We start from the raw sequence: 27,004 nt of genomic DNA on the forward strand, positions 1-27,004 counted from the left end.
CACGCGTAAGTTAGAGCGAGATGCAATTCCTTAGTGAAAATTCGCACTAATTTCTTAGCTGGAAAGAAGGACAATAGAAGGCACATTTCGTCCGTGGCTCGGTATCCGTTTTAAGGCATGTTAAAATTTGTGCCCTACCGATTTCAAAACTTTGCAAATTTGTTCCTGTTTCTTCCTCTAAACATAAAGCATAACATAAAATCTGTCTTTCTTAAGGGTAAAATACACGATTTCGAAAAGATTTTCGGTTTTGACCTTTCAAAATTTATTAAAATTTATCGTGTATTTTTTCTTATGGCATAATCATGCGCATGTAACTTAATTTGTTCAAGCAAATATAATTTCACCCGATGAGAAATACCGTTAAGTGCAAGTGTACTCACACACCAACGCAACGAAAGAGAGCGCGTAAGTTAGAGCGAGATGCAATTCCTTAGTGAAAATTCGCACTAATTTCTTAGCTGGAAAGAAGGACAATAGAAGGCACATTTCGTCCGTGGCTCGGTATCCGTTTTAAGGCATGTTAAAATTTGTGCCCTACCGATTTCAAAACTTTGCAAATTTGTTCCTGTTTCTTCCTCTAAACATAAAGCATAACATAAAATCTGTCTTTCTTAAGGGTAAAATACACGATTTCGAAAAGATTTTCGGTTTTGACCTTTCAAAATTTATTAAAATTTATCGTGTATTTTTTCTTATGGCATAATCATGCGCATGTAACTTAATTTGTTCAAGCAAATATAATTTCACCCCATGAGAAATACCGTTAAGTGCAAGTGTACTCACACACCAACGCAACGAAAGAGAGCGCGTAAGTTAGAGCGAGATGCAATTCCTTAGTGAAAATTCGCACTAATTTCGTAGCTGGAGAGAAGGACAATGGAAGGCACATTTCGTCCGCGCTTGGGTGTCCGTTTTAAGGCATGTTAAAATTTGTGCCCTCCCGATTTCAAAACTTTGCAAATTCGTTGCTGTTTCTTACGCTAAACATAAAGCGTAACATAAAATCAGTCTTTCTTAAGGCTACCACAAACGATTTCGGAAAGATTTTCGGTTTTGACCTTTCAAAATTTATTAAAATTTATCGTGTTTTTTTTCTTATCGAATAATCATGCGCATGTAACTTAATTTGCTCATATATACAACAAATATGTTTTGTTCCTTGCACGGTTTGAACATTGATATTTGCACACGCAAAAGCATAAAACATTAAAAGAGTGGCAAAATTCGTTAGGTAAAACGTTTCTAGTAGTCTGGCAATCATTTTATCTAGGTATGTGTGTTCGGGATACTTAATACCGAGAGAGAGAGGACACGAACTCTGACACGACTCTCACTCCAATATTAGTATTTCATTATGCAAGGAACCGAACGGAGTTCAGTCTACTTCGTACAGTCGATCGGTCCGGTTCTTCCGCGTTTAGTGGAGCTCACTAGTCCGTGTGTGTGTGTGTGCGTGTGCGTTTTAGTAATTTACAGTGAAGTGGTGTGTGTAGTGTGCAGTGAAAAGCTTAAACTGCGCCGCCCACACTTTTGGCGTCGCTTACCGTGATTTTTTTCACTGTGGCATGAAATGCATGTAGGATCATATTTTTTCCTACTATTTTAGTGTCCCTGAACAGAGCGTGTGTAGAAAGTGCGTTTCCGGTGCGTTCACCGGGAGAGGGGGCGAGGAGTGCGTGTAGTGAATCCCGTCGGCCGGGAAGAAAAGAAATGTGAGTGGACTGAAAGTACGTTTCCGGTGCGTTTCCGATGCGTTCCCCAGAAAAAGGGGGCGAGGAGTGCGTGCATTGAATCCCGTCGGCCGGGAAGAAAAAAATGCGCTCCTATATTAAAGTAGTTGTTGTTGCTGCTGCTGCTGCTTCTTTTTATTATAATATGGAGCGGCTGCAGCGGTACGAAACCGGGCATCGGTGGTGGACAGGGACAGTGATTTTAGTGTCCCTGAATTGTGCGTGGCTGGACTGAAAATGCGTGGAAAAAGTGCGTTTCCGGTGCGTTCACCGAAAGAGCGAGCGAGGAGTGCGTGCAGTGAATCCCGTCGGCCGGGAAGAAAAAAATGCGCTCCTATATTTAAATAGTTGTTGTTGCTGCTGCTGCTGCTTCTTTTTATTATAATATGGAGCGGCTGCAGCGGTACGAAACCGGGCATCGACGGTGGACAGGGACAGCGATCCGAAATCGTGATCGAGGTAAACTTCAGTGCAATTGGAATGTGAGTAGTGAACAAACTAGTGAGTGAAGTTTAGTGATCGAGCTGCATGGATTCGGAAGGAAAGTGCATGAGTTCGTGTATACACAAGATTGTCAAAAGGATCGTGGTGAAAGTTCAAGTTTGCGTTTCTATCGTGATCAGTGAGCATCGTTCGGAAAAAAAACCCGAATAACAGTAAAATTGGTTCATCGAGGGAGCAACCGAAAGGAGAGAAGTGCATGCCGCGTACTGAAACAGGTAAGAGTAAATAATGTTTCTTTCGTATGGATTGTTTCTGATGCTGTTGCTGCTGCTGTTGATGACGAATGTGTTTTGAGATGGTTTCGCATACATTGGAATGCAATGGGCTCGGTGCATTCCAGAATAACGGTTTACGAATTGTATTAAAAAAAATCATTTAAAAAAACATCGGTTCAAGGCCATGGATGCTACCTACATAAGGCAGGTATCCATATTCCCTTACGATCGATGTAAATTATCTCTTGCTCATAGGTTCGTCCCAGGTGAAAAAACAGGTAGACGACTCTATTTTTAACGTTTCATCCATTGCTCCTTACAATAATGTGGGAGTTCACATACGGCACAGGTTTAAAATATGAACATTTTTCACTACGATTTGCCGCTGCTAGAGTCTTTGAACTCTTTTGACTTTGGAGTGCGTGTTAAGGATTTTCCTGCATTTCTCACTTTATTGGATTTACCTGCGGTATGAGAATGCGTTGGCAGTGGGCTCAGCAGAAATGGTCAAATGAAATCTTTAGCGAAATGATTTGTCGCCCTGAAAAGGACGGTTTTTGGCGGAAGATTGAAAGAAGCTGATTTCGCGATAGGCTTAGGCCTTCTTCTCGGTCTTCTTCGGCAGCAGCACGGCTTGGATGTTCGGCAACACACCACCCTGAGCAATGGTGACGCCGGACAACAGCTTGTTCAATTCCTCATCGTTGCGGATGGCCAGCTGCAGATGACGCGGGATGATGCGCGTTTTCTTGTTGTCTCGGGCAGCGTTTCCTGCCAACTCGAGCACTTCAGCGGCCAAATATTCCATTACGGCAGCCAAATACACTGGTGCACCAGCACCGACGCGCTCGGCATAGTTGCCTTTGCGTAGCAGACGATGGATACGGCCAACTGGGAACTGCAGACCGGCACGGTTCGAGCGGGACTTTGCCTTTCCCTTAACTTTTCCTCCTTTGCCACGGCCAGACATGTTGATAGCTTGGGTGCGTAAGAGAGTGCGTTCGCTACGATCTTCCCTGTTGTGAGAACGTTATGTTTGTGAGCAAATTCCGAGCCGAACTCGAGTTTTTATACTCCGCGTTATGCTGTATCTGCGCGCTCAACTCGAAAACACGAGCCTGATACGAAAACCGGAATATAAGCGAACGAACCCCTGGAAGTTCTATTCATACATTTTTTCACCCTCCAACTGTGAACATCGCTGCGTCAATACCATCGTGAAATGGCCCCGAAAACCAGTGGAAAAGCCGCGAAAAAGTCTGGCAAAGCCCAGAAAAACATCTCCAAGTCGGACAAGAAGAAGAAAAGGAAGACCCGCAAGGAGAGCTATGCTATCTACATCTACAAGGTGTTGAAGCAAGTCCATCCGGACACCGGAATTTCTTCCAAGGCGATGAGCATCATGAACAGCTTCGTGAACGACATTTTCGAGCGCATCGCTGCCGAAGCGTCCCGTTTGGCGCACTACAACAAGCGTTCGACGATCACGTCCCGCGAAATCCAAACGGCCGTCCGTCTGCTCTTGCCTGGTGAGCTGGCCAAGCACGCCGTGTCCGAAGGCACGAAGGCCGTCACCAAGTACACCAGCTCGAAGTAATTCGACCGAGTTCAATTCTACCCGAACCCCAAACCGGTCCTTTTCAGGACCACAACACGCATCTGTTCAAAAGAATGTTTCTGTTTAAACCTTTCTATAGTAGTGCGTCTCTCTGCTAATAGCAAATTCGTGTAAATCGTCAAATAAGCCTTCCTTTACGAAGCGTTCATTCAGTCCGAGTCTGTGCCAATTTAAACTTAAATTTTAACTTGTTAAAAGCATCACGAACACTGCTCGAAAGTACCGCTGTACGCAGCGGAGAGCATCGGGCTCAAAGCTCTCATGAATGTTCTAAACTGAACGCCAACCGCGTTATTATGCATGCTGCCCTTTACGGGCTTAATCGATAGGCTTCAAAAAGGCACCGAATCACCCACCATTCGACAACAGCAAACGAAAGTTTCACAGTAATACAAACAAGCCATTCATACCCATTCACTCACACACAGATGACACAGGCATTCGATTTCACACTCCCAAATGCGCGTCATCGCACACCCAAATCGATGAGATCCCAAACGCTCATTCTTCCAACATACAAACCGTTTTTTTTTTGTAAATGCAGAAGGTTTGCGAAATATCTTTTTGATCAATATTGGTGGTGGTCCTGAGAAGGACCGTTTGAGTGGATAATGCCCCTCGATGAACGATGGGAACTGGCGAGATTTAAGCACGCTCTCCACGGATGCGGCGAGCCAGCTGGATGTCTTTCGGCATGATGGTGACGCGCTTTGCATGAATTGCGCACAGATTGGTGTCCTCGAACAGGCCGACCAGATACGCCTCGCTGGCCTCCTGCAGGGCCATCACGGCCGAGCTCTGGAAGCGCAGATCGGTCTTGAAGTCCTGGGCAATTTCACGAACCAGGCGCTGGAAGGGCAGCTTGCGGATCAGCAGCTCGGTCGATTTCTGGTAGCGACGGATCTCGCGCAGGGCTACGGTTCCCGGACGGTAACGATGCGGCTTCTTCACTCCTCCGGTGGCCGGAGCACTCTTGCGAGCAGCCTTGGTGGCCAGCTGCTTGCGAGGGGCCTTACCTCCGGTCGACTTACGGGCAGTTTGCTTGGTACGGGCCATTTCACTGGTTGGGTAGTGGAACGTGTAAAGACGTCTGGCTGCGTTGATAGTATGCTTCAGAATAAGCTAGCTGAATAACCAAATCTCCCTTTTTATAACCTAGCTTCGCCTGCACACTCACATTCGCACAGCGCTCGTGTATGGAAACGCGTATGTGCATGTGCGTGCGCTCAGCTAAATGATATAAAAGAGTGGAAAATTGTGCGTAGCCCTGTTGTAAATCGTGAACTTCTGAACAGTACGGTCGGTTAGTGCTTGACATCGAAAATGACTGGACGAGGAAAAGGAGGCAAAGGTCTGGGTAAAGGAGGAGCCAAGCGTCATCGCAAAGTGCTGCGTGATAACATCCAGGGCATCACCAAGCCGGCCATCCGTCGTCTGGCCCGCCGTGGAGGAGTGAAGCGTATCTCTGGCCTCATCTACGAAGAAACGCGTGGCGTGCTGAAAGTGTTCTTGGAAAATGTTATCCGCGATGCGGTCACCTATACCGAACACGCCAAGCGCAAGACCGTCACCGCGATGGATGTAGTGTACGCGCTGAAGCGTCAGGGTCGCACGCTGTACGGTTTCGGAGGTTAAGCCGCACCCACCAGCCAACGCAGATTTTGCCCTCATCTCAACGGTCCTTATCAGGACCACACATCCTTTGCGTCAAAATTCTTTTTCTTATGGTTTCGAATGTAAGTGCGTAAGATTCATTTGAGGTATTGAGAAACATTTTTACCTGATTGACATCATCCACCAAAGCGTTAGTCAAGCGCTTTGATTCGCGTGGTGTACATACATCACGCATTACGAAGAACATGCAGTCGAAGGCAGACAATACGGTGAAATCTCGTTTGTTTCTAAATAATAAATAAACTCACCGAAAGCTGTAAACCGAATTATAGCTCCATGGGTTTTCACCAGCAAGGAAACAAGGTACATGTTTTTTTACTCCAGCAGGCGTCACGTAGAAGTTCGTTAAGCCAAAAAGAAGAAGCCGATGAGCATCGCGTCGATTCCCCACCGCGTTCCAGTCCTGAAATGGTCGGTTCCGCCGTGTGCATGAGTGTGTGTCTGTATGTACGCGCTACGGATTGAGAATGTCTGAAGTGTGTAAAAACGGTGAAATTTGTCTCTATTCCGTTTGCAACACTTTCAAAAATCGGCGTTTGTTAAGATGAAGCACGAAGCATTTCACAAATCCAGTCTTTTTCAAGACTTACGAAAGATATTTCAACATATTTGTGTGTTTTACATAATTTACCAAATCCGAAAATTATCTAAAAATGGTATCTCTCTTTCTTGGCCTTGTCACATTAAAAAAAGAGCGTGAGCTGGAGCGAGAAGCAACACGGTTAAGAAAAATTCGCTTGAAAGTGGTAACTGATCAAACTGAACTTATCATATTCGGTTTATTTTTCATGAAACATGAAACATTCCATCAAATCAGTCTTTTCTAGGACTAACACACACGATATCGGAAAGATTTTCGCTTTTGCCCTCCTAAAGAGTATTAAAATCGATCATTGATTTTCTCATATCTAAAAACCATGCGCATGTAACTTATTTTCCACCAGCAAATAGTTATCCGAAAATTAAAATTCACCCGCTGAAAAATACCGTTAAGTGCGAGTATCCTCACACGCGTAAGTTAGAGCGAGATGCAATTCCTTAGTGAAAATTCGCACTAATTTCTTAGCTGGAAAGAAGGACAATAGAAGGCACATTTCGTCCGTGGCTCGGTATCCGTTTTAAGGCATGTTAAAATTTGTGCCCTACCGATTTCAAAACTTTGCAAATTTGTTCCTGTTTCTTCCTCTAAACATAAAGCATAACATAAAATCTGTCTTTCTTAAGGGTAAAATACACGATTTCGAAAAGATTTTCGGTTTTGACCTTTCAAAATTTATTAAAATTTATCGTGTATTTTTTCTTATGGCATAATCATGCGCATGTAACTTAATTTGTTCAAGCAAATATAATTTCACCCGATGAGAAATACCGTTAAGTGCAAGTGTACTCACACACCAACGCAACGAAAGAGAGCGCGTAAGTTAGAGCGAGATGCAATTCCTTAGTGAAAATTCGCACTAATTTCTTAGCTGGAAAGAAGGACAATAGAAGGCACATTTCGTCCGTGGCTCGGTATCCGTTTTAAGGCATGTTAAAATTTGTGCCCTACCGATTTCAAAACTTTGCAAATTTGTTCCTGTTTCTTCCTCTAAACATAAAGCATAACATAAAATCTGTCTTTCTTAAGGGTAAAATACACGATTTCGAAAAGATTTTCGGTTTTGACCTTTCAAAATTTATTAAAATTTATCGTGTATTTTTTCTTATGGCATAATCATGCGCATGTAACTTAATTTGTTCAAGCAAATATAATTTCACCCGATGAGAAATACCGTTAAGTGCAAGTGTACTCACACACCAACGCAACGAAAGAGAGCGCGTAAGTTAGAGCGAGATGCAATTCCTTAGTGAAAATTCGCACTAATTTCGTAGCTGGAGAGAAGGACAATGGAAGGCACATTTCGTCCGCGCTTGGGTGTCCGTTTTAAGGCATGTTAAAATTTGTGCCCTCCCGATTTCAAAACTTTGCAAATTCGTTGCTGTTTCTTACGCTAAACATAAAGCGTAACATAAAATCAGTCTTTCTTAAGGCTACCACAAACGATTTCGGAAAGATTTTCGGTTTTGACCTTTCAAAATTTATTAAAATTTATCGTGTTTTTTTTCTTATCGAATAATCATGCGCATGTAACTTAATTTGCTCATATATACAACAAATATGTTTTGTTCCTTGCACGGTTTGAACATTGATATTTGCACACGCAAAAGCATAAAACATTAAAAGAGTGGCAAAATTCGTTAGGTAAAACGTTTCTAGTAGTCTGGCAATCATTTTATCTAGGTATGTGTGTTCGGGATACTTAATACCGAGAGAGAGAGGACACGAACTCTGACACGACTCTCACTCCAATATTAGTATTTCATTATGCAAGGAACCGAACGGAGTTCAGTCTACTTCGTACAGTCGATCGGTCCGGTTCTTCCGCGTTTAGTGGAGCTCACTAGTCCGTGTGTGTGTGTGTGCGTGTGCGTTTTAGTAATTTACAGTGAAGTGGTGTGTGTAGTGTGCAGTGAAAAGCTTAAACTGCGCCGCCCACACTTTTGGCGTCGCTTACCGTGATTTTTTTCACTGTGGCATGAAATGCATGTAGGATCATATTTTTTCCTACTATTTTAGTGTCCCTGAACAGAGCGTGTGTAGAAAGTGCGTTTCCGGTGCGTTCACCGGGAGAGGGGGCGAGGAGTGCGTGTAGTGAATCCCGTCGGCCGGGAAGAAAAGAAATGTGAGTGGACTGAAAGTACGTTTCCGGTGCGTTTCCGATGCGTTCCCCAGAAAAAGGGGGCGAGGAGTGCGTGCAGTGAATCCCGTCGGCCGGGAAGAAAAAAATGCGCTCCTATATTTAAATAGTTGTTGTTGCTGCTGCTGCTGCTTCTTTTTATTATAATATGGAGCGGCTGCAGCGGTACGAAACCGGGCATCGACGGTGGACAGGGACAGCGATCCGAAATCGTGATCGAGGTAAACTTCAGTGCAATTGGAATGTGAGTAGTGAACAAACTAGTGAGTGAAGTTTAGTGATCGAGCTGCATGGATTCGGAAGGAAAGTGCATGAGTTCGTGTATACACAAGATTGTCAAAAGGATCGTGGTGAAAGTTCAAGTTTGCGTTTCTATCGTGATCAGTGAGCATCGTTCGGAAAAAAAACCCGAATAACAGTAAAATTGGTTCATCGAGGGAGCAACCGAAAGGAGAGAAGTGCATGCCGCGTACTGAAACAGGTAAGAGTAAATAATGTTTCTTTCGTATGGATTGTTTCTGATGCTGTTGCTGCTGCTGTTGATGACGAATGTGTTTTGAGATGGTTTCGCATACATTGGAATGCAATGGGCTCGGTGCATTCCAGAATAACGGTTTACGAATTGTATTAAAAAAAATCATTTAAAAAAACATCGGTTCAAGGCCATGGATGCTACCTACATAAGGCAGGTATCCATATTCCCTTACGATCGATGTAAATTATCTCTTGCTCATAGGTTCGTCCCAGGTGAAAAAACAGGTAGACGACTCTATTTTTAACGTTTCATCCATTGCTCCTTACAATAATGTGGGAGTTCACATACGGCACAGGTTTAAAATATGAACATTTTTCACTACGATTTGCCGCTGCTAGAGTCTTTGAACTCTTTTGACTTTGGAGTGCGTGTTAAGGATTTTCCTGCATTTCTCACTTTATTGGATTTACCTGCGGTATGAGAATGCGTTGGCAGTGGGCTCAGCAGAAATGGTCAAATGAAATCTTTAGCGAAATGATTTGTCGCCCTGAAAAGGACGGTTTTTGGCGGAAGATTGAAAGAAGCTGATTTCGCGATAGGCTTAGGCCTTCTTCTCGGTCTTCTTCGGCAGCAGCACGGCTTGGATGTTCGGCAACACACCACCCTGAGCAATGGTGACGCCGGACAACAGCTTGTTCAATTCCTCGTCGTTGCGGATGGCCAGCTGCAGATGACGCGGGATGATGCGCGTTTTCTTGTTGTCTCGGGCAGCGTTTCCTGCCAACTCGAGCACTTCAGCGGCCAAATATTCCATTACGGCAGCCAAATACACTGGTGCACCAGCACCGACGCGCTCGGCATAGTTGCCTTTGCGTAGCAGACGATGGATACGGCCAACTGGGAACTGCAGACCGGCACGGTTCGAGCGGGACTTTGCCTTTCCCTTAACTTTTCCTCCTTTGCCACGGCCAGACATGTTGATAGCTTGGGTGCGTAAGAGAGTGCGTTCGCTACGATCTTCCCTGTTGTGAGAACGTTATGTTTGTGAGCAAATTCCGAGCCGAACTCGAGTTTTTATACTCCGCGTTATGCTGTATCTGCGCGCTCAACTCGAAAACACGAGCCTGATACGAAAACCGGAATATAAGCGAACGAACCCCTGGAAGTTCTATTCATACATTTTTTCACCCTCCAACTGTGAACATCGCTGCGTCAATACCATCGTGAAATGGCCCCGAAAACCAGTGGAAAAGCCGCGAAAAAGTCTGGCAAAGCCCAGAAAAACATCTCCAAGTCGGACAAGAAGAAGAAAAGGAAGACCCGCAAGGAGAGCTATGCTATCTACATCTACAAGGTGTTGAAGCAAGTCCATCCGGACACCGGAATTTCTTCCAAGGCGATGAGCATCATGAACAGCTTCGTGAACGACATTTTCGAGCGCATCGCTGCCGAAGCGTCCCGTTTGGCGCACTACAACAAGCGTTCGACGATCACGTCCCGCGAAATCCAAACGGCCGTCCGTCTGCTCTTGCCTGGTGAGCTGGCCAAGCACGCCGTGTCCGAAGGCACGAAGGCCGTCACCAAGTACACCAGCTCGAAGTAATTCGACCGAGTTCAATTCTACCCGAACCCCAAACCGGTCCTTTTCAGGACCACAACACGCATCTGTTCAAAAGAATGTTTCTGTTTAAACCTTTCTATAGTAGTGCGTCTCTCTGCTAATAGCAAATTCGTGTAAATCGTCAAATAAGCCTTCCTTTACGAAGCGTTCATTCAGTCCGAGTCTGTGCCAATTTAAACTTAAATTTTAACTTGTTAAAAGCATCACGAACACTGCTCGAAAGTACCGCTGTACGCAGCGGAGAGCATCGGGCTCAAAGCTCTCATGAATGTTCTAAACTGAACGCCAACCGCGTTATTATGCATGCTGCCCTTTACGGGCTTAATCGATAGGCTTCAAAAAGGCACCGAATCACCCACCATTCGACAACAGCAAACGAAAGTTTCACAGTAATACAAACAAGCCATTCATACCCATTCACTCACACACAGATGACACAGGCATTCGATTTCACACTCCCAAATGCGCGTCATCGCACACCCAAATCGATGAGATCCCAAACGCTCATTCTTCCAACATACAAACCGTTTTTTTTTTGTAAATGCAGAAGGTTTGCGAAATATCTTTTTGATCAATATTGGTGGTGGTCCTGAGAAGGACCGTTTGAGTGGATAATGCCCCTCGATGAACGATGGGAACTGGCGAGATTTAAGCACGCTCTCCACGGATGCGGCGAGCCAGCTGGATGTCTTTCGGCATGATGGTGACGCGCTTTGCATGAATTGCGCACAGATTGGTGTCCTCGAACAGGCCGACCAGATACGCCTCGCTGGCCTCCTGCAGGGCCATCACGGCCGAGCTCTGGAAGCGCAGATCGGTCTTGAAGTCCTGGGCAATTTCACGAACCAGGCGCTGGAAGGGCAGCTTGCGGATCAGCAGCTCGGTCGATTTCTGGTAGCGACGGATCTCGCGCAGGGCTACGGTTCCCGGACGGTAACGATGCGGCTTCTTCACTCCTCCGGTGGCCGGAGCACTCTTGCGAGCAGCCTTGGTGGCCAGCTGCTTGCGAGGGGCCTTACCTCCGGTCGACTTACGGGCAGTTTGCTTGGTACGGGCCATTTCACTGGTTGGGTAGTGGAACGTGTAAAGACGTCTGGCTGCGTTGATAGTATGCTTCAGAATAAGCTAGCTGAATAACCAAATCTCCCTTTTTATAACCTAGCTTCGCCTGCACACTCACATTCGCACAGCGCTCGTGTATGGAAACGCGTATGTGCATGTGCGTGCGCTCAGCTAAATGATATAAAAGAGTGGAAAATTGTGCGTAGCCCTGTTGTAAATCGTGAACTTCTGAACAGTACGGTCGGTTAGTGCTTGACATCGAAAATGACTGGACGAGGAAAAGGAGGCAAAGGTCTGGGTAAAGGAGGAGCCAAGCGTCATCGCAAAGTGCTGCGTGATAACATCCAGGGCATCACCAAGCCGGCCATCCGTCGTCTGGCCCGCCGTGGAGGAGTGAAGCGTATCTCTGGCCTCATCTACGAAGAAACGCGTGGCGTGCTGAAAGTGTTCTTGGAAAATGTTATCCGCGATGCGGTCACCTATACCGAACACGCCAAGCGCAAGACCGTCACCGCGATGGATGTAGTGTACGCGCTGAAGCGTCAGGGTCGCACGCTGTACGGTTTCGGAGGTTAAGCCGCACCCACCAGCCAACGCAGATTTTGCCCTCATCTCAACGGTCCTTATCAGGACCACACATCCTTTGCGTCAAAATTCTTTTTCTTATGGTTTCGAATGTAAGTGCGTAAGATTCATTTGAGGTATTGAGAAACATTTTTACCTGATTGACATCATCCACCAAAGCGTTAGTCAAGCGCTTTGATTCGCGTGGTGTACATACATCACGCATTACGAAGAACATGCAGTCGAAGGCAGACAATACGGTGAAATCTCGTTTGTTTCTAAATAATAAATAAACTCACCGAAAGCTGTAAACCGAATTATAGCTCCATGGGTTCTCACCAGCAAGGAAACAAGGTACATGTTTTTTTCCTCCAGCAGGCGTCACGTAGAAGTTCGTTAAGCCAAAAAGAAGAAGCCGATGAGCATCGCGTCGATTCTCCACCGCGTTCCAGTCCTGAAATGGTCGGTTCCGCCGTGTGCATGAGTGTGTGTCTGTATGTACGCGCTACGGATTGAGAATGTCTGAAGGTAAAAACGGTGAAATTTGTCTCTATTCCGTTTGCAACACTTTCAAAAATCGGCGTTTGTTAAGATGAAGCACGAAGCATTTCACAAATCCAGTCTTTTTCTTACGAAAGATATTTCAACATATTTGTGTGTTTTTACATAATTTACCAAATCCGAAAATTATCTAAAAATGGTATCTCTCTTTCTTGGCCTTGTCACATTAAAAAAAGAGCGTGAGCTGGAGCGAGAAGCAACACGGTTAAGAAAAATTCGCTTGAAAGTGGTAACTGATCAAACTGAACTTATCATATTCGGTGTATTTTTCATGAAACATGAAACATTCCATCAAATCAGTCTTTTCTAGGACTAACACACACGATATCGGAAAGATTTTCGCTTTTGCCCTCCTAAAGAGTATTAAAATCGATCATTGATTTTCTCATATCTAAAAAAACCATGCGCATGTAACTTATTTTCCACCAGCAAATAGTTATCCGAAAATTAAAATTCACCCGCTGAAAAATACCGTTAAGTGCGAGTATCCTCACACGCGTAAGTTAGAGCGAGATGCAATTCCTTAGTGAAAATTCGCACTAATTTCTTAGCTGGAAAGAAGGACAATAGAAGGCACATTTCGTCCGTGGCTCGGTATCCGTTTTAAGGCATGTTAAAATTTGTGCCCTACCGATTTCAAAACTTTGCAAATTTGTTCCTGTTTCTTCCTCTAAACATAAAGCATAACATAAAATCTGTCTTTCTTAAGGGTAAAATACACGATTTCGAAAAGATTTTCGGTTTTGACCTTTCAAAATTTATTAAAATTTATCGTGTATTTTTTCTTATGGCATAATCATGCGCATGTAACTTAATTTGTTCAAGCAAATATAATTTCACCCGATGAGAAATACCGTTAAGTGCAAGTGTACTCACACACCAACGCAAACGAAAGAGAGCGCGTAAGTTAGAGCGAGATGCAATTCCTTAGTGAAAATTCGCACTAATTTCTTAGCTGGAAAGAAGGACAATAGAAGGCACATTTCGTCCGTGGCTCGGTATCCGTTTTAAGGCATGTTAAAATTTGTGCCCTACCGATTTCAAAACTTTTGCAAATTTGTTCCTGTTTCTTCCTCTAAACATAAAGCATAACATAAAATCTGTCTTTCTTAAGGGTAAAATACACGATTTCGAAAAAGATTTTCGGTTTTGACCTTTCAAAATTTATTAAAATTTATCGTGTATTTTTTCTTATGGCATAATCATGCGCATGTAACTTAATTTGTTCAAGCAAATATAATTTCACCCCGATGAGAAATACCGTTAAGTGCAAGTGTACTCACACACCAACGCAACGAAAGAGAGCGCGTAAGTTAGAGCGAGATGCAATTCCTTAGTGAAAATTCGCACTAATTTCGTAGCTGGAGAGAAGGACAATGGAAGGCACATTTCGTCCGCGCTTGGGTGTCCGTTTTAAGGCATGTTAAAATTTGTGCCCTCCCGATTTCAAACTTTGCAAATTCGTTGCTGTTTCTTACGCTAAACATAAAGCGTAACATAAAATCAGTCTTTCTTAAGGCTACCACAAACGATTTCGGAAAGATTTTCGGTTTTGACCTTTCAAAATTTATTAAAATTTATCGTGTTTTTTTTTCTTATCGAATAATCATGCGCATGTAACTTAATTTGCTCATATATACAACAAATATGTTTTGTTCCTTGCACGGTTTGAACATTGATATTTGCACACGCAAAAGCATAAAACATTAAAAGAGTGGCAAAATTCGTTAGGTAAAACGTTTCTAGTAGTCTGGCAATCATTTTATCTAGGTATGTGTGTTCGGGATACTTAATACCGAGAGAGAGAGGACACGAACTCTGACACGACTCTCACTCCAATATTAGTATTTCATTATGCAAGGAACCGAACGGAGTTCAGTCTACTTCGTACAGTCGATCGGTCCGGTTCTTCCGCGTTTAGTGGAGCTCACTAGTCCGTGTGTGTGTGTGTGCGTGTGCGTTTTAGTAATTTACAGTGAAGTGGTGTGTGTAGTGTGCAGTGAAAAGCTTAAACTGCGCCGCCCACACTTTTGGCGTCGCTTACCGTGATTTTTTTTCACTGTGGCATGAAATGCATGTAGGATCATATTTTTTCCTACTATTTTAGTGTCCCTGAACAGAGCGTGTGTAGAAAGTGCGTTTCCGGTGCGTTCACCGGGAGAGGGGGCGAGGAGTGCGTGTAGTGAATCCCGTCGGCCGGGAAGAAAAGAAATGTGAGTGGACTGAAAGTACGTTTCCGGTGCGTTTCCGATGCGTTCCCCAGAAAAAGGGGGCGAGGAGTGCGTGCATTGAATCCCGTCGGCCGGGAAGAAAAAAATGCGCTCCTATATTAAAGTAGTTGTTGTTGCTGCTGCTGCTGCTTCTTTTTATTATAATATGGAGCGGCTGCAGCGGTACGAAACCGGGCATCGGTGGTGGACAGGGACAGTGATTTTAGTGTCCCTGAATTGTGCGTGGCTGGACTGAAAATGCGTGGAAAAAGTGCGTTTCCGGTGCGTTCACCGAAAGAGCGAGCGAGGAGTGCGTGCAGTGAATCCCGTCGGCCGGGAAGAAAAAAATGCGCTCCTATATTTAAATAGTTGTTGTTGCTGCTGCTGCTGCTTCTTTTTATTATAATATGGAGCGGCTGCAGCGGTACGAAACCGGGCATCGACGGTGGACAGGGACAGCGATCCGAAATCGTGATCGAGGTAAACTTCAGTGCAATTGGAATGTGAGTAGTGAACAAACTAGTGAGTGAAGTTTAGTGATCGAGCTGCATGGATTCGGAAGGAAAGTGCATGAGTTCGTGTATACACAAGATTGTCAAAAGGATCGTGGTGAAAGTTCAAGTTTGCGTTTCTATCGTGATCAGTGAGCATCGTTCGGAAAAAAAACCCGAATAACAGTAAAATTGGTTCATCGAGGGAGCAACCGAAAGGAGAGAAGTGCATGCCGCGTACTGAAACAGGTAAGAGTAAATAATGTTTCTTTCGTATGGATTGTTTCTGATGCTGTTGCTGCTGCTGTTGATGACGAATGTGTTTTGAGATGGTTTCGCATACATTGGAATGCAATGGGCTCGGTGCATTCCAGAATAACGGTTTACGAATTGTATTAAAAAAAATCATTTAAAAAAACATCGGTTCAAGGCCATGGATGCTACCTACATAAGGCAGGTATCCATATTCCCTTACGATCGATGTAAATTATCTCTTGCTCATAGGTTCGTCCCAGGTGAAAAAACAGGTAGACGACTCTATTTTTAACGTTTCATCCATTGCTCCTTACAATAATGTGGGAGTTCACATACGGCACAGGTTTAAAATATGAACATTTTTCACTACGATTTGCCGCTGCTAGAGTCTTTGAACTCTTTTGACTTTGGAGTGCGTGTTAAGGATTTTCCTGCATTTCTCACTTTATTGGATTTACCTGCGGTATGAGAATGCGTTGGCAGTGGGCTCAGCAGAAATGGTCAAATGAAATCTTTAGCGAAATGATTTGTCGCCCTGAAAAGGACGGTTTTTGGCGGAAGATTGAAAGAAGCTGATTTCGCGATAGGCTTAGGCCTTCTTCTCGGTCTTCTTCGGCAGCAGCACGGCTTGGATGTTCGGCAACACACCACCCTGAGCAATGGTGACGCCGGACAACAGCTTGTTCAATTCCTCGTCGTTGCGGATGGCCAGCTGCAGATGACGCGGGATGATGCGCGTTTTCTTGTTGTCTCGGGCAGCGTTTCCTGCCAACTCGAGCACTTCAGCGGCCAAATATTCCATTACGGCAGCCAAATACACTGGTGCACCAGCACCGACGCGCTCGGCATAGTTGCCTTTGCGTAGCAGACGAAGGATACGGCCAACTGGGAACTGCAGACCGGCACGGTTCGAGCGGGACTTTGCCTTTCCCTTAACTTTTCCTCCTTTGCCACGGCCAGACATGTTGATAGCTTGGGTGCGTAAGAGAGTGCGTTCGCTACGATCTTCCCTGTTGTGAGAACGTTATGTTTGTGAGCAAATTCCGAGCCGAACTCGAGTTTTTATACTCCGCGTTATGCTGTATCTGCGCGCTCAACTCGAAAACACGAGCCTGATACGAAAACCGGAATATAAGCGAACGAACCCCTGGAAGTTCTATTCATACATTTTTTCACCCTCCAACTGTGAACATCGCTGCGTCAATACCATCGTGAAATGGCCCCGAAAACCAGTGGAAAAGCCGCGAAAAAGTCTGGCAAAGCCCAGAAAAACATCTCCAAGTCGGACAAGAAGAAGAAAAGGAAGACCCGCAAGGAGAGCTATGCTATCTACATCTACAAGGTGTTGAAGCAAGTCCATCCGGACACCGGAATTTCTTCCAAGGCGATGAGCATCATGAACAGCTTCGTGAACGACATTTTCGAGCGCATCGCTGCCGAAGCGTCCCGTTTGGCGCACTACAACAAGCGTTCGACGATCACGTCCCGCGAAATCCAAACGGCCGTCCGTCTGCTCTTGCCTGGTGAGCTGGCCAAGCACGCCGTGTCCGAAGGCACGAAGGCCGTCACCAAGTACACCAGCTCGAAGTAATTCGACCGAGTTCAATTCTACCCGAACCCCAAACCGGTCCTTTTCAGGACCACAACACGCATCTGTTCAAAAGAATGTTTCTGTTTAAACCTTTCTATAGTAGTGCGTCTCTCTGCTAATAGCAAATTCGTGTAAATCGTCAAATAAGCCTTCCTTTACGAAGCGTTCATTCAGTCCGAGTCTGTGCCAATTTAAACTTAAATTTTAACTTGTTAAAAGCATCACGAACACTGCTCGAAAGTACCGCTGTACGCAGCGGAGAGCATCGGGCTCAAAGCTCTCATGAATGTTCTAAACTGAACGCCAACCGCGTTATTATGCATGCTGCCCTTTACGGGCTTAATCGATAGGCTTCAAAAAGGCACCGAATCACCCACCATTCGACAACAGCAAACGAAAGTTTCACAGTAATACAAACAAGCCATTCATACCCATTCACTCACACACAGATGACACAGGCATTCGATTTCACACTCCCAAATGCGCGTCATCGCACACCCAAATCGATGAGATCCCAAACGCTCATTCTTCCAACATACAAACCGTTTTTTTTTTGTAAATGCAGAAGGTTTGCGAAATATCTTTTTGATCAATATTGGTGGTGGTCCTGAGAAGGACCGTTTGAGTGGATAATGCCCCTCGATGAACGATGGGAACTGGCGAGATTTAAGCACGCTCTCCACGGATGCGGCGAGCCAGCTGGATGTCTTTCGGCATGATGGTGACGCGCTTTGCATGAATTGCGCACAGATTGGTGTCCTCGAACAGGCCGACCAGATACGCCTCGCTGGCCTCCTGCAGGGCCATCACGGCCGAGCTCTGGAAGCGCAGATCGGTCTTGAAGTCCTGGGCAATTTCACGAACCAGGCGCTGGAAGGGCAGCTTGCGGATCAGCAGCTCGGTCGATTTCTGGTAGCGACGGATCTCGCGCAGGGCTACGGTTCCCGGACGGTAACGATGCGGCTTCTTCACTCCTCCGGTGGCCGGAGCACTCTTGCGAGCAGCCTTGGTGGCCAGCTGCTTGCGAGGGGCCTTACCTCCGGTCGACTTACGGGCAGTTTGCTTGGTACGGGCCATTTCACTGGTTGGGTAGTGGAACGTGTAAAGACGTCTGGCTGCGTTGATAGTATGCTTCAGAATAAGCTAGCTGAATAACCAAATCTCCCTTTTTATAACCTAGCTTCGCCTGCACACTCACATTCGCACAGCGCTCGTGTATGGAAACGCGTATGTGCATGTGCGTGCGCTCAGCTAAATGATATAAAAGAGTGGAAAATTGTGCGTAGCCCTGTTGTAAATCGTGAACTTCTGAACAGTACGGTCGGTTAGTGCTTGACATCGAAAATGACTGGACGAGGAAAAGGAGGCAAAGGTCTGGGTAAAGGAGGAGCCAAGCGTCATCGCAAAGTGCTGCGTGATAACATCCAGGGCATCACCAAGCCGGCCATCCGTCGTCTGGCCCGCCGTGGAGGAGTGAAGCGTATCTCTGGCCTCATCTACGAAGAAACGCGTGGCGTGCTGAAAGTGTTCTTGGAAAATGTTATCCGCGATGCGGTCACCTATACCGAACACGCCAAGCGCAAGACCGTCACCGCGATGGATGTAGTGTACGCGCTGAAGCGTCAGGGTCGCACGCTGTACGGTTTCGGAGGTTAAGCCGCACCCACCAGCCAACGCAGATTTTGCCCTCATCTCAACGGTCCTTATCAGGACCACACATCCTTTGCGTCAAAATTCTTTTTCTTATGGTTTCGAATGTAAGTGCGTAAGATTCATTTGAGGTATTGAGAAACATTTTTACCTGATTGACATCATCCACCAAAGCGTTAGTCAAGCGCTTTGATTCGCGTGGTGTACATACATCACGCATTACGAAGAACATGCAGTCGAAGGCAGACAATACGGTGAAATCTCGTTTGTTTCTAAATAATAAATAAACTCACCGAAAGCTGTAAACCGAATTATAGCTCCATGGGTTCTCACCAGCAAGGAAACAAGGTACATGTTTTTTTACTCCAGCAGGCGTCACGTAGAAGTTCGTTAAGCCAAAAAGAAGAAGCCGATGAGCATCGCGTCGATTCCCCACCGCGTTCCAGTCCTGAAATGGTCGGTTCAGCCGTGTGTATGTACGCGCTACGGATTGAGAATGTCTGAAGTGTGTAAAAACGGTGAAATTTGTCTCTATTCCGTTTGCAACACTTTCAAAAATCGGCGTTTGTTAAGATGAAGCACGAAGCATTTCACAAATCCAGTCTTTTTCAAGACTTACGAAAGATATTTCAACATATTTGTGTGTTTTACATAATTTACCAAATCCGAAAATTATCTAAAAATGGTATCTCTCTTTCTTGGCCTTGTCACATTAAAAAAAGAGCGTGAGCTGGAGCGAGAAGCAACACGGTTAAGAAAAATTCGCTTGAAAGTGGTAACTGATCAAACTGAACTTATCATATTCGGTTTATTTTTCATGAAACATGAAACATTCCATCAAATCAGTCTTTTCTAGGACTAACACACACGATATCGGAAAGATTTTCGCTTTTGCCCTCCTAAAGAGTATTAAAATCGATCATTGATTTTCTCATATCTAAAAACCATGCGCATGTAACTTATTTTCCACCAGCAAATAGTTATCCGAAAATTAAAATTCACCCGCTGAAAAATACCGTTAAGTGCGAGTATCCTCACACGCGTAAGTTAGAGCGAGATGCAATTCCTTAGTGAAAATTCGCACTAATTTCTTAGCTGGAAAGAAGGACAATAGAAGGCACATTTCGTCCGTGGCTCGGTATCCGTTTTAAGGCATGTTAAAATTTGTGCCCTACCGATTTCAAAACTTTGCAAATTTGTTCCTGTTTCTTCCTCTAAACATAAAGCATAACATAAAATCTGTCTTTCTTAAGGGTAAAATACACGATTTCGAAAAGATTTTCGGTTTTGACCTTTCAAAATTTATTAAAATTTATCGTGTATTTTTTCTTATGGCATAATCATGCGCATGTAACTTAATTTGTTCAAGCAAATATAATTTCACCCGATGAGAAATACCGTTAAGTGCAAGTGTACTCACACACCAACGCAACGAAAGAGAGCGCGTAAGTTAGAGCGAGATGCAATTCCTTAGTGAAAATTCGCACTAATTTCTTAGCTGGAAAGAAGGACAATAGAAGGCACATTTCGTCCGTGGCTCGGTATCCGTTTTAAGGCATGTTAAAATTTGTGCCCTACCGATTTCAAAACTTTGCAAATTTGTTCCTGTTTCTTCCTCTAAACATAAAGCATAACATAAAATCTGTCTTTCTTAAGGGTAAAATACACGATTTCGAAAAGATTTTCGGTTTTGACCTTTCAAAATTTATTAAAATTTATCGTGTATTTTTTCTTATGGCATAATCATGCGCATGTAACTTAATTTGTTCAAGCAAATATAATTTCACCCGATGAGAAATACCGTTAAGTGCAAGTGTACTCACACACCAACGCAACGAAAGAGAGCGCGTAAGTTAGAGCGAGATGCAATTCCTTAGTGAAAATTCGCACTAATTTCGTAGCTGGAGAGAAGGACAATGGAAGGCACATTTCGTCCGCGCTTGGGTGTCCGTTTTAAGGCATGTTAAAATTTGTGCCCTCCCGATTTCAAAACTTTGCAAATTCGTTGCTGTTTCTTACGCTAAACATAAAGCGTAACATAAAATCAGTCTTTCTTAAGGCTACCACAAACGATTTCGGAAAGATTTTCGGTTTTGACCTTTCAAAATTTATTAAAATTTATCGTGTTTTTTTTCTTATCGAATAATCATGCGCATGTAACTTAATTTGCTCATATATACAACAAATATGTTTTGTTCCTTGCACGGTTTGAACATTGATATTTGCACACGCAAAAGCATAAAACATTAAAAGAGTGGCAAAATTCGTTAGGTAAAACGTTTCTAGTAGTCTGGCAATCATTTTATCTAGGTATGTGTGTTCGGGATACTTAATACCGAGAGAGAGAGGACACGAACTCTGACACGACTCTCACTCCAATATTAGTATTTCATTATGCAAGGAACCGAACGGAGTTCAGTCTACTTCGTACAGTCGATCGGTCCGGTTCTTCCGCGTTTAGTGGAGCTCACTAGTCCGTGTGTGTGTGTGTGCGTGTGCGTTTTAGTAATTTACAGTGAAGTGGTGTGTGTAGTGTGCAGTGAAAAGCTTAAACTGCGCCGCCCACACTTTTGGCGTCGCTTACCGTGATTTTTTTCACTGTGGCATGAAATGCATGTAGGATCATATTTTTTCCTACTATTTTAGTGTCCCTGAACAGAGCGTGTGTAGAAAGTGCGTTTCCGGTGCGTTCACCGGGAGAGGGGGCGAGGAGTGCGTGTAGTGAATCCCGTCGGCCGGGAAGAAAAGAAATGTGAGTGGACTGAAAGTACGTTTCCGGTGCGTTTCCGATGCGTTCCCCAGAAAAAGGGGGCGAGGAGTGCGTGCATTGAATCCCGTCGGCCGGGAAGAAAAAAATGCGCTCCTATATTAAAGTAGTTGTTGTTGCTGCTGCTGCTGCTTCTTTTTATTATAATATGGAGCGGCTGCAGCGGTACGAAACCGGGCATCGGCGGTGGACAGGGACAGCGATTTTAGTGTCCCTGAATTGTGCGTGAGTGGCCTGGAAGTGCGTGGAATAAGTGCGTTTCCGGTGCGTTAACCGGGAGAGGGGGCGAGGAGTGCGTGCAGTGAATCCCGTCGGCCGGGAAGAAAAAAATGCGCTCCTATATTTAAATAGTTGTTGTTGCTGCTGCTGCTGCTTCTTTTTATTATAATATGGAGCGGCTGCAGCGGTACGAAACCGGGCATCGGCGGTGGACAGGGACAGCGATTTTAGTGTCCCTGAATTGTGCGTGAGTGGCCTGGAAGTGCGTGGAATAAGTGCGTTTCCGGTGCGTTAACCGGGAGAGGGGGCGAGGAGTGCGTGCAGTGAATCCCGTCGGCCGGGAAGAAAAAAATGCGCTCCTATATTTAAATAGTTGTTGTTGCTGCTGCTGCTGCTTCTTTTTATTATAATATGGAGCGGCTGCAGCGGTACGAAACCGGGCATCGACGGTGGACAGGGACAGCGATCCGAAATCGTGATCGAGGTAAACTTCAGTGCAATTGGAATGTGAGTAGTGAACAAACTAGTGAGTGAAGTTTAGTGATCGAGCTGCATGGATTCGGAAGGAAAGTGCATGAGTTCGTGTATACACAAGATTGTCAAAAGGATCGTGGTGAAAGTTCAAGTTTGCGTTTCTATCGTGATCAGTGAGCATCGTTCGGAAAAAAAACCCGAATAACAGTAAAATTGGTTCATCGAGGGAGCAACCGAAAGGAGAGAAGTGCATGCCGCGTACTGAAACAGGTAAGAGTAAATAATGTTTCTTTCGTATGGATTGTTTCTGATGCTGTTGCTGCTGCTGTTGATGACGAATGTGTTTTGAGATGGTTTCGCATACATTGGAATGCAATGGGCTCGGTGCATTCCAGAATAACGGTTTACGAATTGTATTAAAAAAAATCATTTAAAAAAACATCGGTTCAAGGCCATGGATGCTACCTACATAAGGCAGGTATCCATATTCCCTTACGATCGATGTAAATTATCTCTTGCTCATAGGTTCGTCCCAGGTGAAAAAACAGGTAGACGACTCTATTTTTAACGTTTCATCCATTGCTCCTTACAATAATGTGGGAGTTCACATACGGCACAGGTTTAAAATATGAACATTTTTCACTACGATTTGCCGCTGCTAGAGTCTTTGAACTCTTTTGACTTTGGAGTGCGTGTTAAGGATTTTCCTGCATTTCTCACTTTATTGGATTTACCTGCGGTATGAGAATGCGTTGGCAGTGGGCTCAGCAGAAATGGTCAAATGAAATCTTTAGCGAAATGATTTGTCGCCCTGAAAAGGACGGTTTTTGGCGGAAGATTGAAAGAAGCTGATTTCGCGATAGGCTTAGGCCTTCTTCTCGGTCTTCTTCGGCAGCAGCACGGCTTGGATGTTCGGCAACACACCACCCTGAGCAATGGTGACGCCGGACAACAGCTTGTTCAATTCCTCATCGTTGCGGATGGCCAGCTGCAGATGACGCGGGATGATGCGCGTTTTCTTGTTGTCTCGGGCAGCGTTTCCTGCCAACTCGAGCACTTCAGCGGCCAAATATTCCATTACGGCAGCCAAATACACTGGTGCACCAGCACCGACGCGCTCGGCATAGTTGCCTTTGCGTAGCAGACGATGGATACGGCCAACTGGGAACTGCAGACCGGCACGGTTCGAGCGGGACTTTGCCTTTCCCTTAACTTTTCCTCCTTTGCCACGGCCAGACATGTTGATAGCTTGGGTGCGTAAGAGAGTGCGTTCGCTACGATCTTCCCTGTTGTGAGAACGTTATGTTTGTGAGCAAATTCCGTAATTGTATAATTTATTGATGGATGGATTTTTAAGTACATGTTTATAACATTGTTTTGCGAGACACAGCTTTAAGCTTTTCAACGCTAGTTTTGTTTTTGCCCGTTGGCAGGTCGTTTTTATCGTTTTGATTGTTATGTAGCCCAGAGGCTTTATGGTAGACGTAATCTTAAAACTAGTTAACGACTTAAAAACTACTTACAATCTAAAAACTTAAAAACTATTTACTACCTAAATTTGAGATCTCTTACCAGTTGGTGGTTTGAGGTGGATGTAGAGTTCTGCAGTCGGCTTATTATGTTATCGGCCAATTCGTCGAACGGTGACGTGTTTGCAGCGTCGTAGAGCTCCTCAAGCCGTGTCCAGCGAGGAGCGTTCAATATCAGCCGTAGGAAGCGATTAAGACCAGTTTGTACTTTCTGAAGATTCGTCTTAGCGCAGGAACGCCAGACAGGGATGCCGTATGTAGCTGCGGGTAGAATGATCTGCTTGTAGACAGCTACTTTGTTGCGAGGATCCAGTGTGGAGCGTCTATTGATGAGCGGGTAGAGCTTTTTAAGGAGGATGATCAACCGGGTTGATATTTCTTTTGTTTGATGATGGAACAGCATCCGGTTATCGATGGTGACACCGAGGTACCGGACCGTCGACTTCCAGGATATCCGGACTTTGTCTATGGTGATTTGATGAGTTTGCGGGCTGATGAGTTGCTTCCTACAACGATAGGGGATGACCATCGCTTGCGTCTTCGTGTTGTTTATTTTAATCTTCCAGCTGGAAGCAAACTGTTGGATGATGTCAACGGAGCGCTGAGTGCTTTTCCTAAGCTCTGCAAGTGTCCTGCCCTTCGTCGCGATGGCTATGTCGTCCGCAAACAGAAAGATATGTGCACCACTGGGAAGAACTGGTAGATCGGCGGTGTACAGCAGGTATAGAAGGGGTCCCAGGATGCTGCCCTGAGGGACACCAGCTGGAATCATAGTCGTACTAGATGCAGACGAAGAGATGACGACCCGGAACGTCCGATGCTGCAGGTAGTTTTGGATTAGCTTCACTAGATGAGTTGGAAGCCCGTACTTGGTTAGTTTATGGACGAGCCCGTCGTGCCATACGTTATCGAATGCCTTCTCTATATCCAGCAGAACGGCAGCAGTGGATTTTCCAACTCGTTTGTTGCTCGCTACGGTGTTTTTCAGTCGAAGCAGTTGTAGTGTGGAGGAATGGCCGGCTCGAAAACCGAATTGCTCCGCGGGGATTAGTTGGCGTTCGTCTACTGCATCCCGAAGTCTCCAGTAGATCAATCGCTCAAACAGTTTGCCGAGAGCATCCAGCAGACTGATAGGTCGGTAGCTTGAAGGCAGCGTCGGATCTTTACCGGGTTTAAGGATCGGTATGACCTTTGCACACTTCCAAGATTGCGGGAAGTAGTGAAGCTCAAAGCATTCGTTGTAAATGTTCACCAGAAGTGTAAGAGCCGAATGTTGTAGATGTTTTAGAAGGACGTTGAAGATGCCGTCGAATCCAGGGGCCTTCATGTTTTTCGTTCTTCTAATTGCTCCCTTTACTTCTCCGATAGTTGTTCGGTTCTCAGATGGTAGGAACGGGTTTTCTTCCTGGAGTCGGTCACTTGTCGCGTTCACCACCGTCTCATGTGGACTGGGCATCGGTAGTCCGATCTGATGTGCTCTGGCGAACTGTTGTGCAAGAGCATTGGATTTTTCAGCGGGTGTAAGCATCGTTTGGTTTGTTGCCGTTTGGAGTGGTGGTATCGGTCTGGGTTTGGTGCGCAGAACCTTGGCTGTTTTCCAGAAGCTGGGTGCATGGGGTGGCAATCGCTGGATCATTCTGGCAAAGTTGTTGTTGCGGATGTTTAGCACTCTTTCATGGATGACGCGTGAAAGCTGCGCAGCGTGATGTTTCACCAGCGGATCCCCGTTTCTTTGATGTTGACGCCTCAGCTGATTTCTTCTGGTAATGAGCGATCGTGTGTGGGCATCAAGGACGAGAACCACACCCCGAACACTCACCTCTGGGACACATTTGTCTTCACCCGTTTTGATGGCACTTTCTAGTCGGGCGATTGCTGCATCAATCCCGGGTATTGTGGCTTCTACGTCAGTGGTGGTGATGAGCTGGTCAACGGTTTTTCCAAAGCGAAGCCAATTCGTGTTGCAAAAGATTTTGCGCAGAGCAGGTGGATGCCGGGTACAGTGCAAATCGATTTCCGTAACAACCGGAAAGTGATCTGAGTTCAGCTCATCGATGGTCCGGGGTTTGCTGACAATTACATTAGAAAGAAATAAATCTATTACAGAATGGTTACCTCGATTTGGGATGTGCGTTGGTGCGTCAGGGAACTGCACGATGAAATTCCCATGCTGATAAAGGTCCGCCAAGGTGTTGCCATTGGTGTTGCACCGCATGTTGCCCCACAGCTGATGTTTAGCGTTGAGATCCCCACCGATGAGCGAACGGGCCGGATTGCTGGTGATGATGCTTAGTTCCTGTCGGAATTTTTCTCTCTGTGACCCGTGGCACTGGCGTGGACAGTAGACTGCCGTGAGTTGCAGTGATCCAGCACTGGTTGGTAGCTTTACCCCAATTGCTTCGATGATGGTGGTGTTATAGTGCGGGAGTAGCGCGTGCCGGATTCCTTGACGTATTGCGATGGCAACGCCGCCGCATTGAGAGGTGGTGCGATCCAGGCGATGTATGGTGTAATTGTCTAAGTAGAAACTCATTTCAGGCTTGAGATAAGTTTCCACTATCAGCGCTGCGTCGATGTTGTGACGAACCAAGAAGTCGTTGAGCGGGATTTGCTTAGCCCGTACAGACTGAGCATTCCAGGTGGCGATTCGGAGGGTTTTGTTAGCCATGGAGCATCAGCAATTCTCCGATAACGGCGAGTTGTTCTCCTTTGTTACGGCAAAGGCGAATTTTAGACAGCATCCTGGTGAAGATGCTGAAGAGCTCTTCCGGGGTGAACAGTTCCTCCTCAGAAGTTGAAGCTGGAGTGTCAGGAGCATTTCTCACGTTTTCCAGGCGTTGAGCCAGGCTGACCTTTTGTGCGGGTGTATTTAAAGCAGTTGCTTTAAATACCGGCGCTGTTGATGAGGTGGGCGGTACAGCTTGGCGGACACTGGTAGTAGCCGACGCCGCGAGCACTTGTGAGAAGAGGTTCACCGGAGAAGTGGCTGGAACCGCAGAGGAAACAGGCTTAACCTGTGGGGTGATGGTGGATGCCAGCGGTGGCAAAGCCTG

General features: G+C 45.4%; 11 protein-coding genes across 11 annotated transcripts; 6 read left to right on the forward strand and 5 right to left on the reverse strand.

Moving 5' to 3' along the window:
* Window positions 1–759: 759 nt before the first annotated feature.
* On the reverse strand, window positions 760–3,431 carry LOC125774404 (histone H2A). The gene has a single exon (XM_049444631.1). The coding sequence runs from the start codon at window positions 3,420–3,422 to the stop codon at window positions 3,048–3,050; it is 375 nt and encodes a 124-aa protein (XP_049300588.1). The 5' UTR covers window positions 3,423–3,431; the 3' UTR covers window positions 760–3,047.
* Window positions 3,432–3,674: 243 nt separating this feature from the next.
* On the forward strand, window positions 3,675–4,166 carry LOC125774410 (histone H2B). The gene has a single exon (XM_049444637.1). It carries the CDS (start codon window positions 3,675–3,677, stop codon window positions 4,047–4,049), a length of 375 nt encoding a protein of 124 aa, XP_049300594.1. The 3' UTR covers window positions 4,050–4,166.
* Window positions 4,167–4,715: 549 nt separating this feature from the next.
* Window positions 4,716–11,642, reverse strand: LOC125774427 (uncharacterized). The gene is made up of 4 exons (XM_049444653.1): window positions 11,235–11,642; window positions 11,104–11,167; window positions 9,565–9,979; window positions 4,716–5,192 (listed from the first exon to the last, which is right to left on the reverse strand). The coding sequence occupies exons 1-4, from the start codon at window positions 11,635–11,637 to the stop codon at window positions 4,716–4,718; spliced, it is 1,359 nt and encodes a 452-aa protein (XP_049300610.1). The 5' UTR covers window positions 11,638–11,642.
* Window positions 5,291–19,597, forward strand: LOC125774419 (histone H4). Its single transcript, XM_049444645.1, has 3 exons — window positions 5,291–6,047; window positions 12,559–12,732; window positions 19,469–19,597. The coding sequence occupies exon 1, from the start codon at window positions 5,394–5,396 to the stop codon at window positions 5,703–5,705; it is 312 nt and encodes a 103-aa protein (XP_049300602.1). The 5' UTR covers window positions 5,291–5,393; the 3' UTR covers window positions 5,706–6,047; window positions 12,559–12,732; window positions 19,469–19,597.
* LOC125774403 (histone H2A) lies at window positions 7,492–9,942 on the reverse strand. Its single transcript, XM_049444630.1, has one exon. It carries the CDS (start codon window positions 9,931–9,933, stop codon window positions 9,559–9,561), a length of 375 nt encoding a protein of 124 aa, XP_049300587.1. The 5' UTR covers window positions 9,934–9,942; the 3' UTR covers window positions 7,492–9,558.
* LOC125774412 (histone H2B) lies at window positions 10,186–11,060 on the forward strand. Its single transcript, XM_049444639.1, has one exon. It carries the CDS (start codon window positions 10,186–10,188, stop codon window positions 10,558–10,560), a length of 375 nt encoding a protein of 124 aa, XP_049300596.1. The 3' UTR covers window positions 10,561–11,060.
* LOC125774418 (histone H4) lies at window positions 11,777–19,597 on the forward strand. The gene is made up of 2 exons (XM_049444644.1): window positions 11,777–12,732; window positions 19,469–19,597. Exon 1 carries the CDS (start codon window positions 11,905–11,907, stop codon window positions 12,214–12,216), a length of 312 nt encoding a protein of 103 aa, XP_049300601.1. The 5' UTR covers window positions 11,777–11,904; the 3' UTR covers window positions 12,217–12,732; window positions 19,469–19,597.
* On the reverse strand, window positions 14,217–16,694 carry LOC125774408 (histone H2A-like). Its single transcript, XM_049444634.1, has one exon. The coding sequence runs from the start codon at window positions 16,683–16,685 to the stop codon at window positions 16,311–16,313; it is 375 nt and encodes a 124-aa protein (XP_049300591.1). The 5' UTR covers window positions 16,686–16,694; the 3' UTR covers window positions 14,217–16,310.
* LOC125774414 (histone H2B) lies at window positions 16,722–17,429 on the forward strand. Its single transcript, XM_049444641.1, has one exon. It carries the CDS (start codon window positions 16,938–16,940, stop codon window positions 17,310–17,312), a length of 375 nt encoding a protein of 124 aa, XP_049300598.1. The 5' UTR covers window positions 16,722–16,937; the 3' UTR covers window positions 17,313–17,429.
* Window positions 18,556–19,268, forward strand: LOC125774422 (histone H4). The gene has a single exon (XM_049444647.1). It carries the CDS (start codon window positions 18,657–18,659, stop codon window positions 18,966–18,968), a length of 312 nt encoding a protein of 103 aa, XP_049300604.1. The 5' UTR covers window positions 18,556–18,656; the 3' UTR covers window positions 18,969–19,268.
* A 1,137-nt stretch (window positions 19,598–20,734) lies between the features above and the next one.
* On the reverse strand, window positions 20,735–23,711 carry LOC125774405 (histone H2A). Its single transcript, XM_049444632.1, has one exon. It carries the CDS (start codon window positions 23,660–23,662, stop codon window positions 23,288–23,290), a length of 375 nt encoding a protein of 124 aa, XP_049300589.1. The 5' UTR covers window positions 23,663–23,711; the 3' UTR covers window positions 20,735–23,287.
* Window positions 23,712–27,004: the final 3,293 nt, after the last annotated feature.

The sequence above is a fragment of the Anopheles funestus genome, unplaced genomic scaffold (genome assembly GCF_943734845.2).
Source record: "Anopheles funestus unplaced genomic scaffold, idAnoFuneDA-416_04 scaffold_53_ctg1, whole genome shotgun sequence".
Classification (NCBI taxonomy): domain Eukaryota; kingdom Metazoa; phylum Arthropoda; class Insecta; order Diptera; family Culicidae; genus Anopheles; species Anopheles funestus.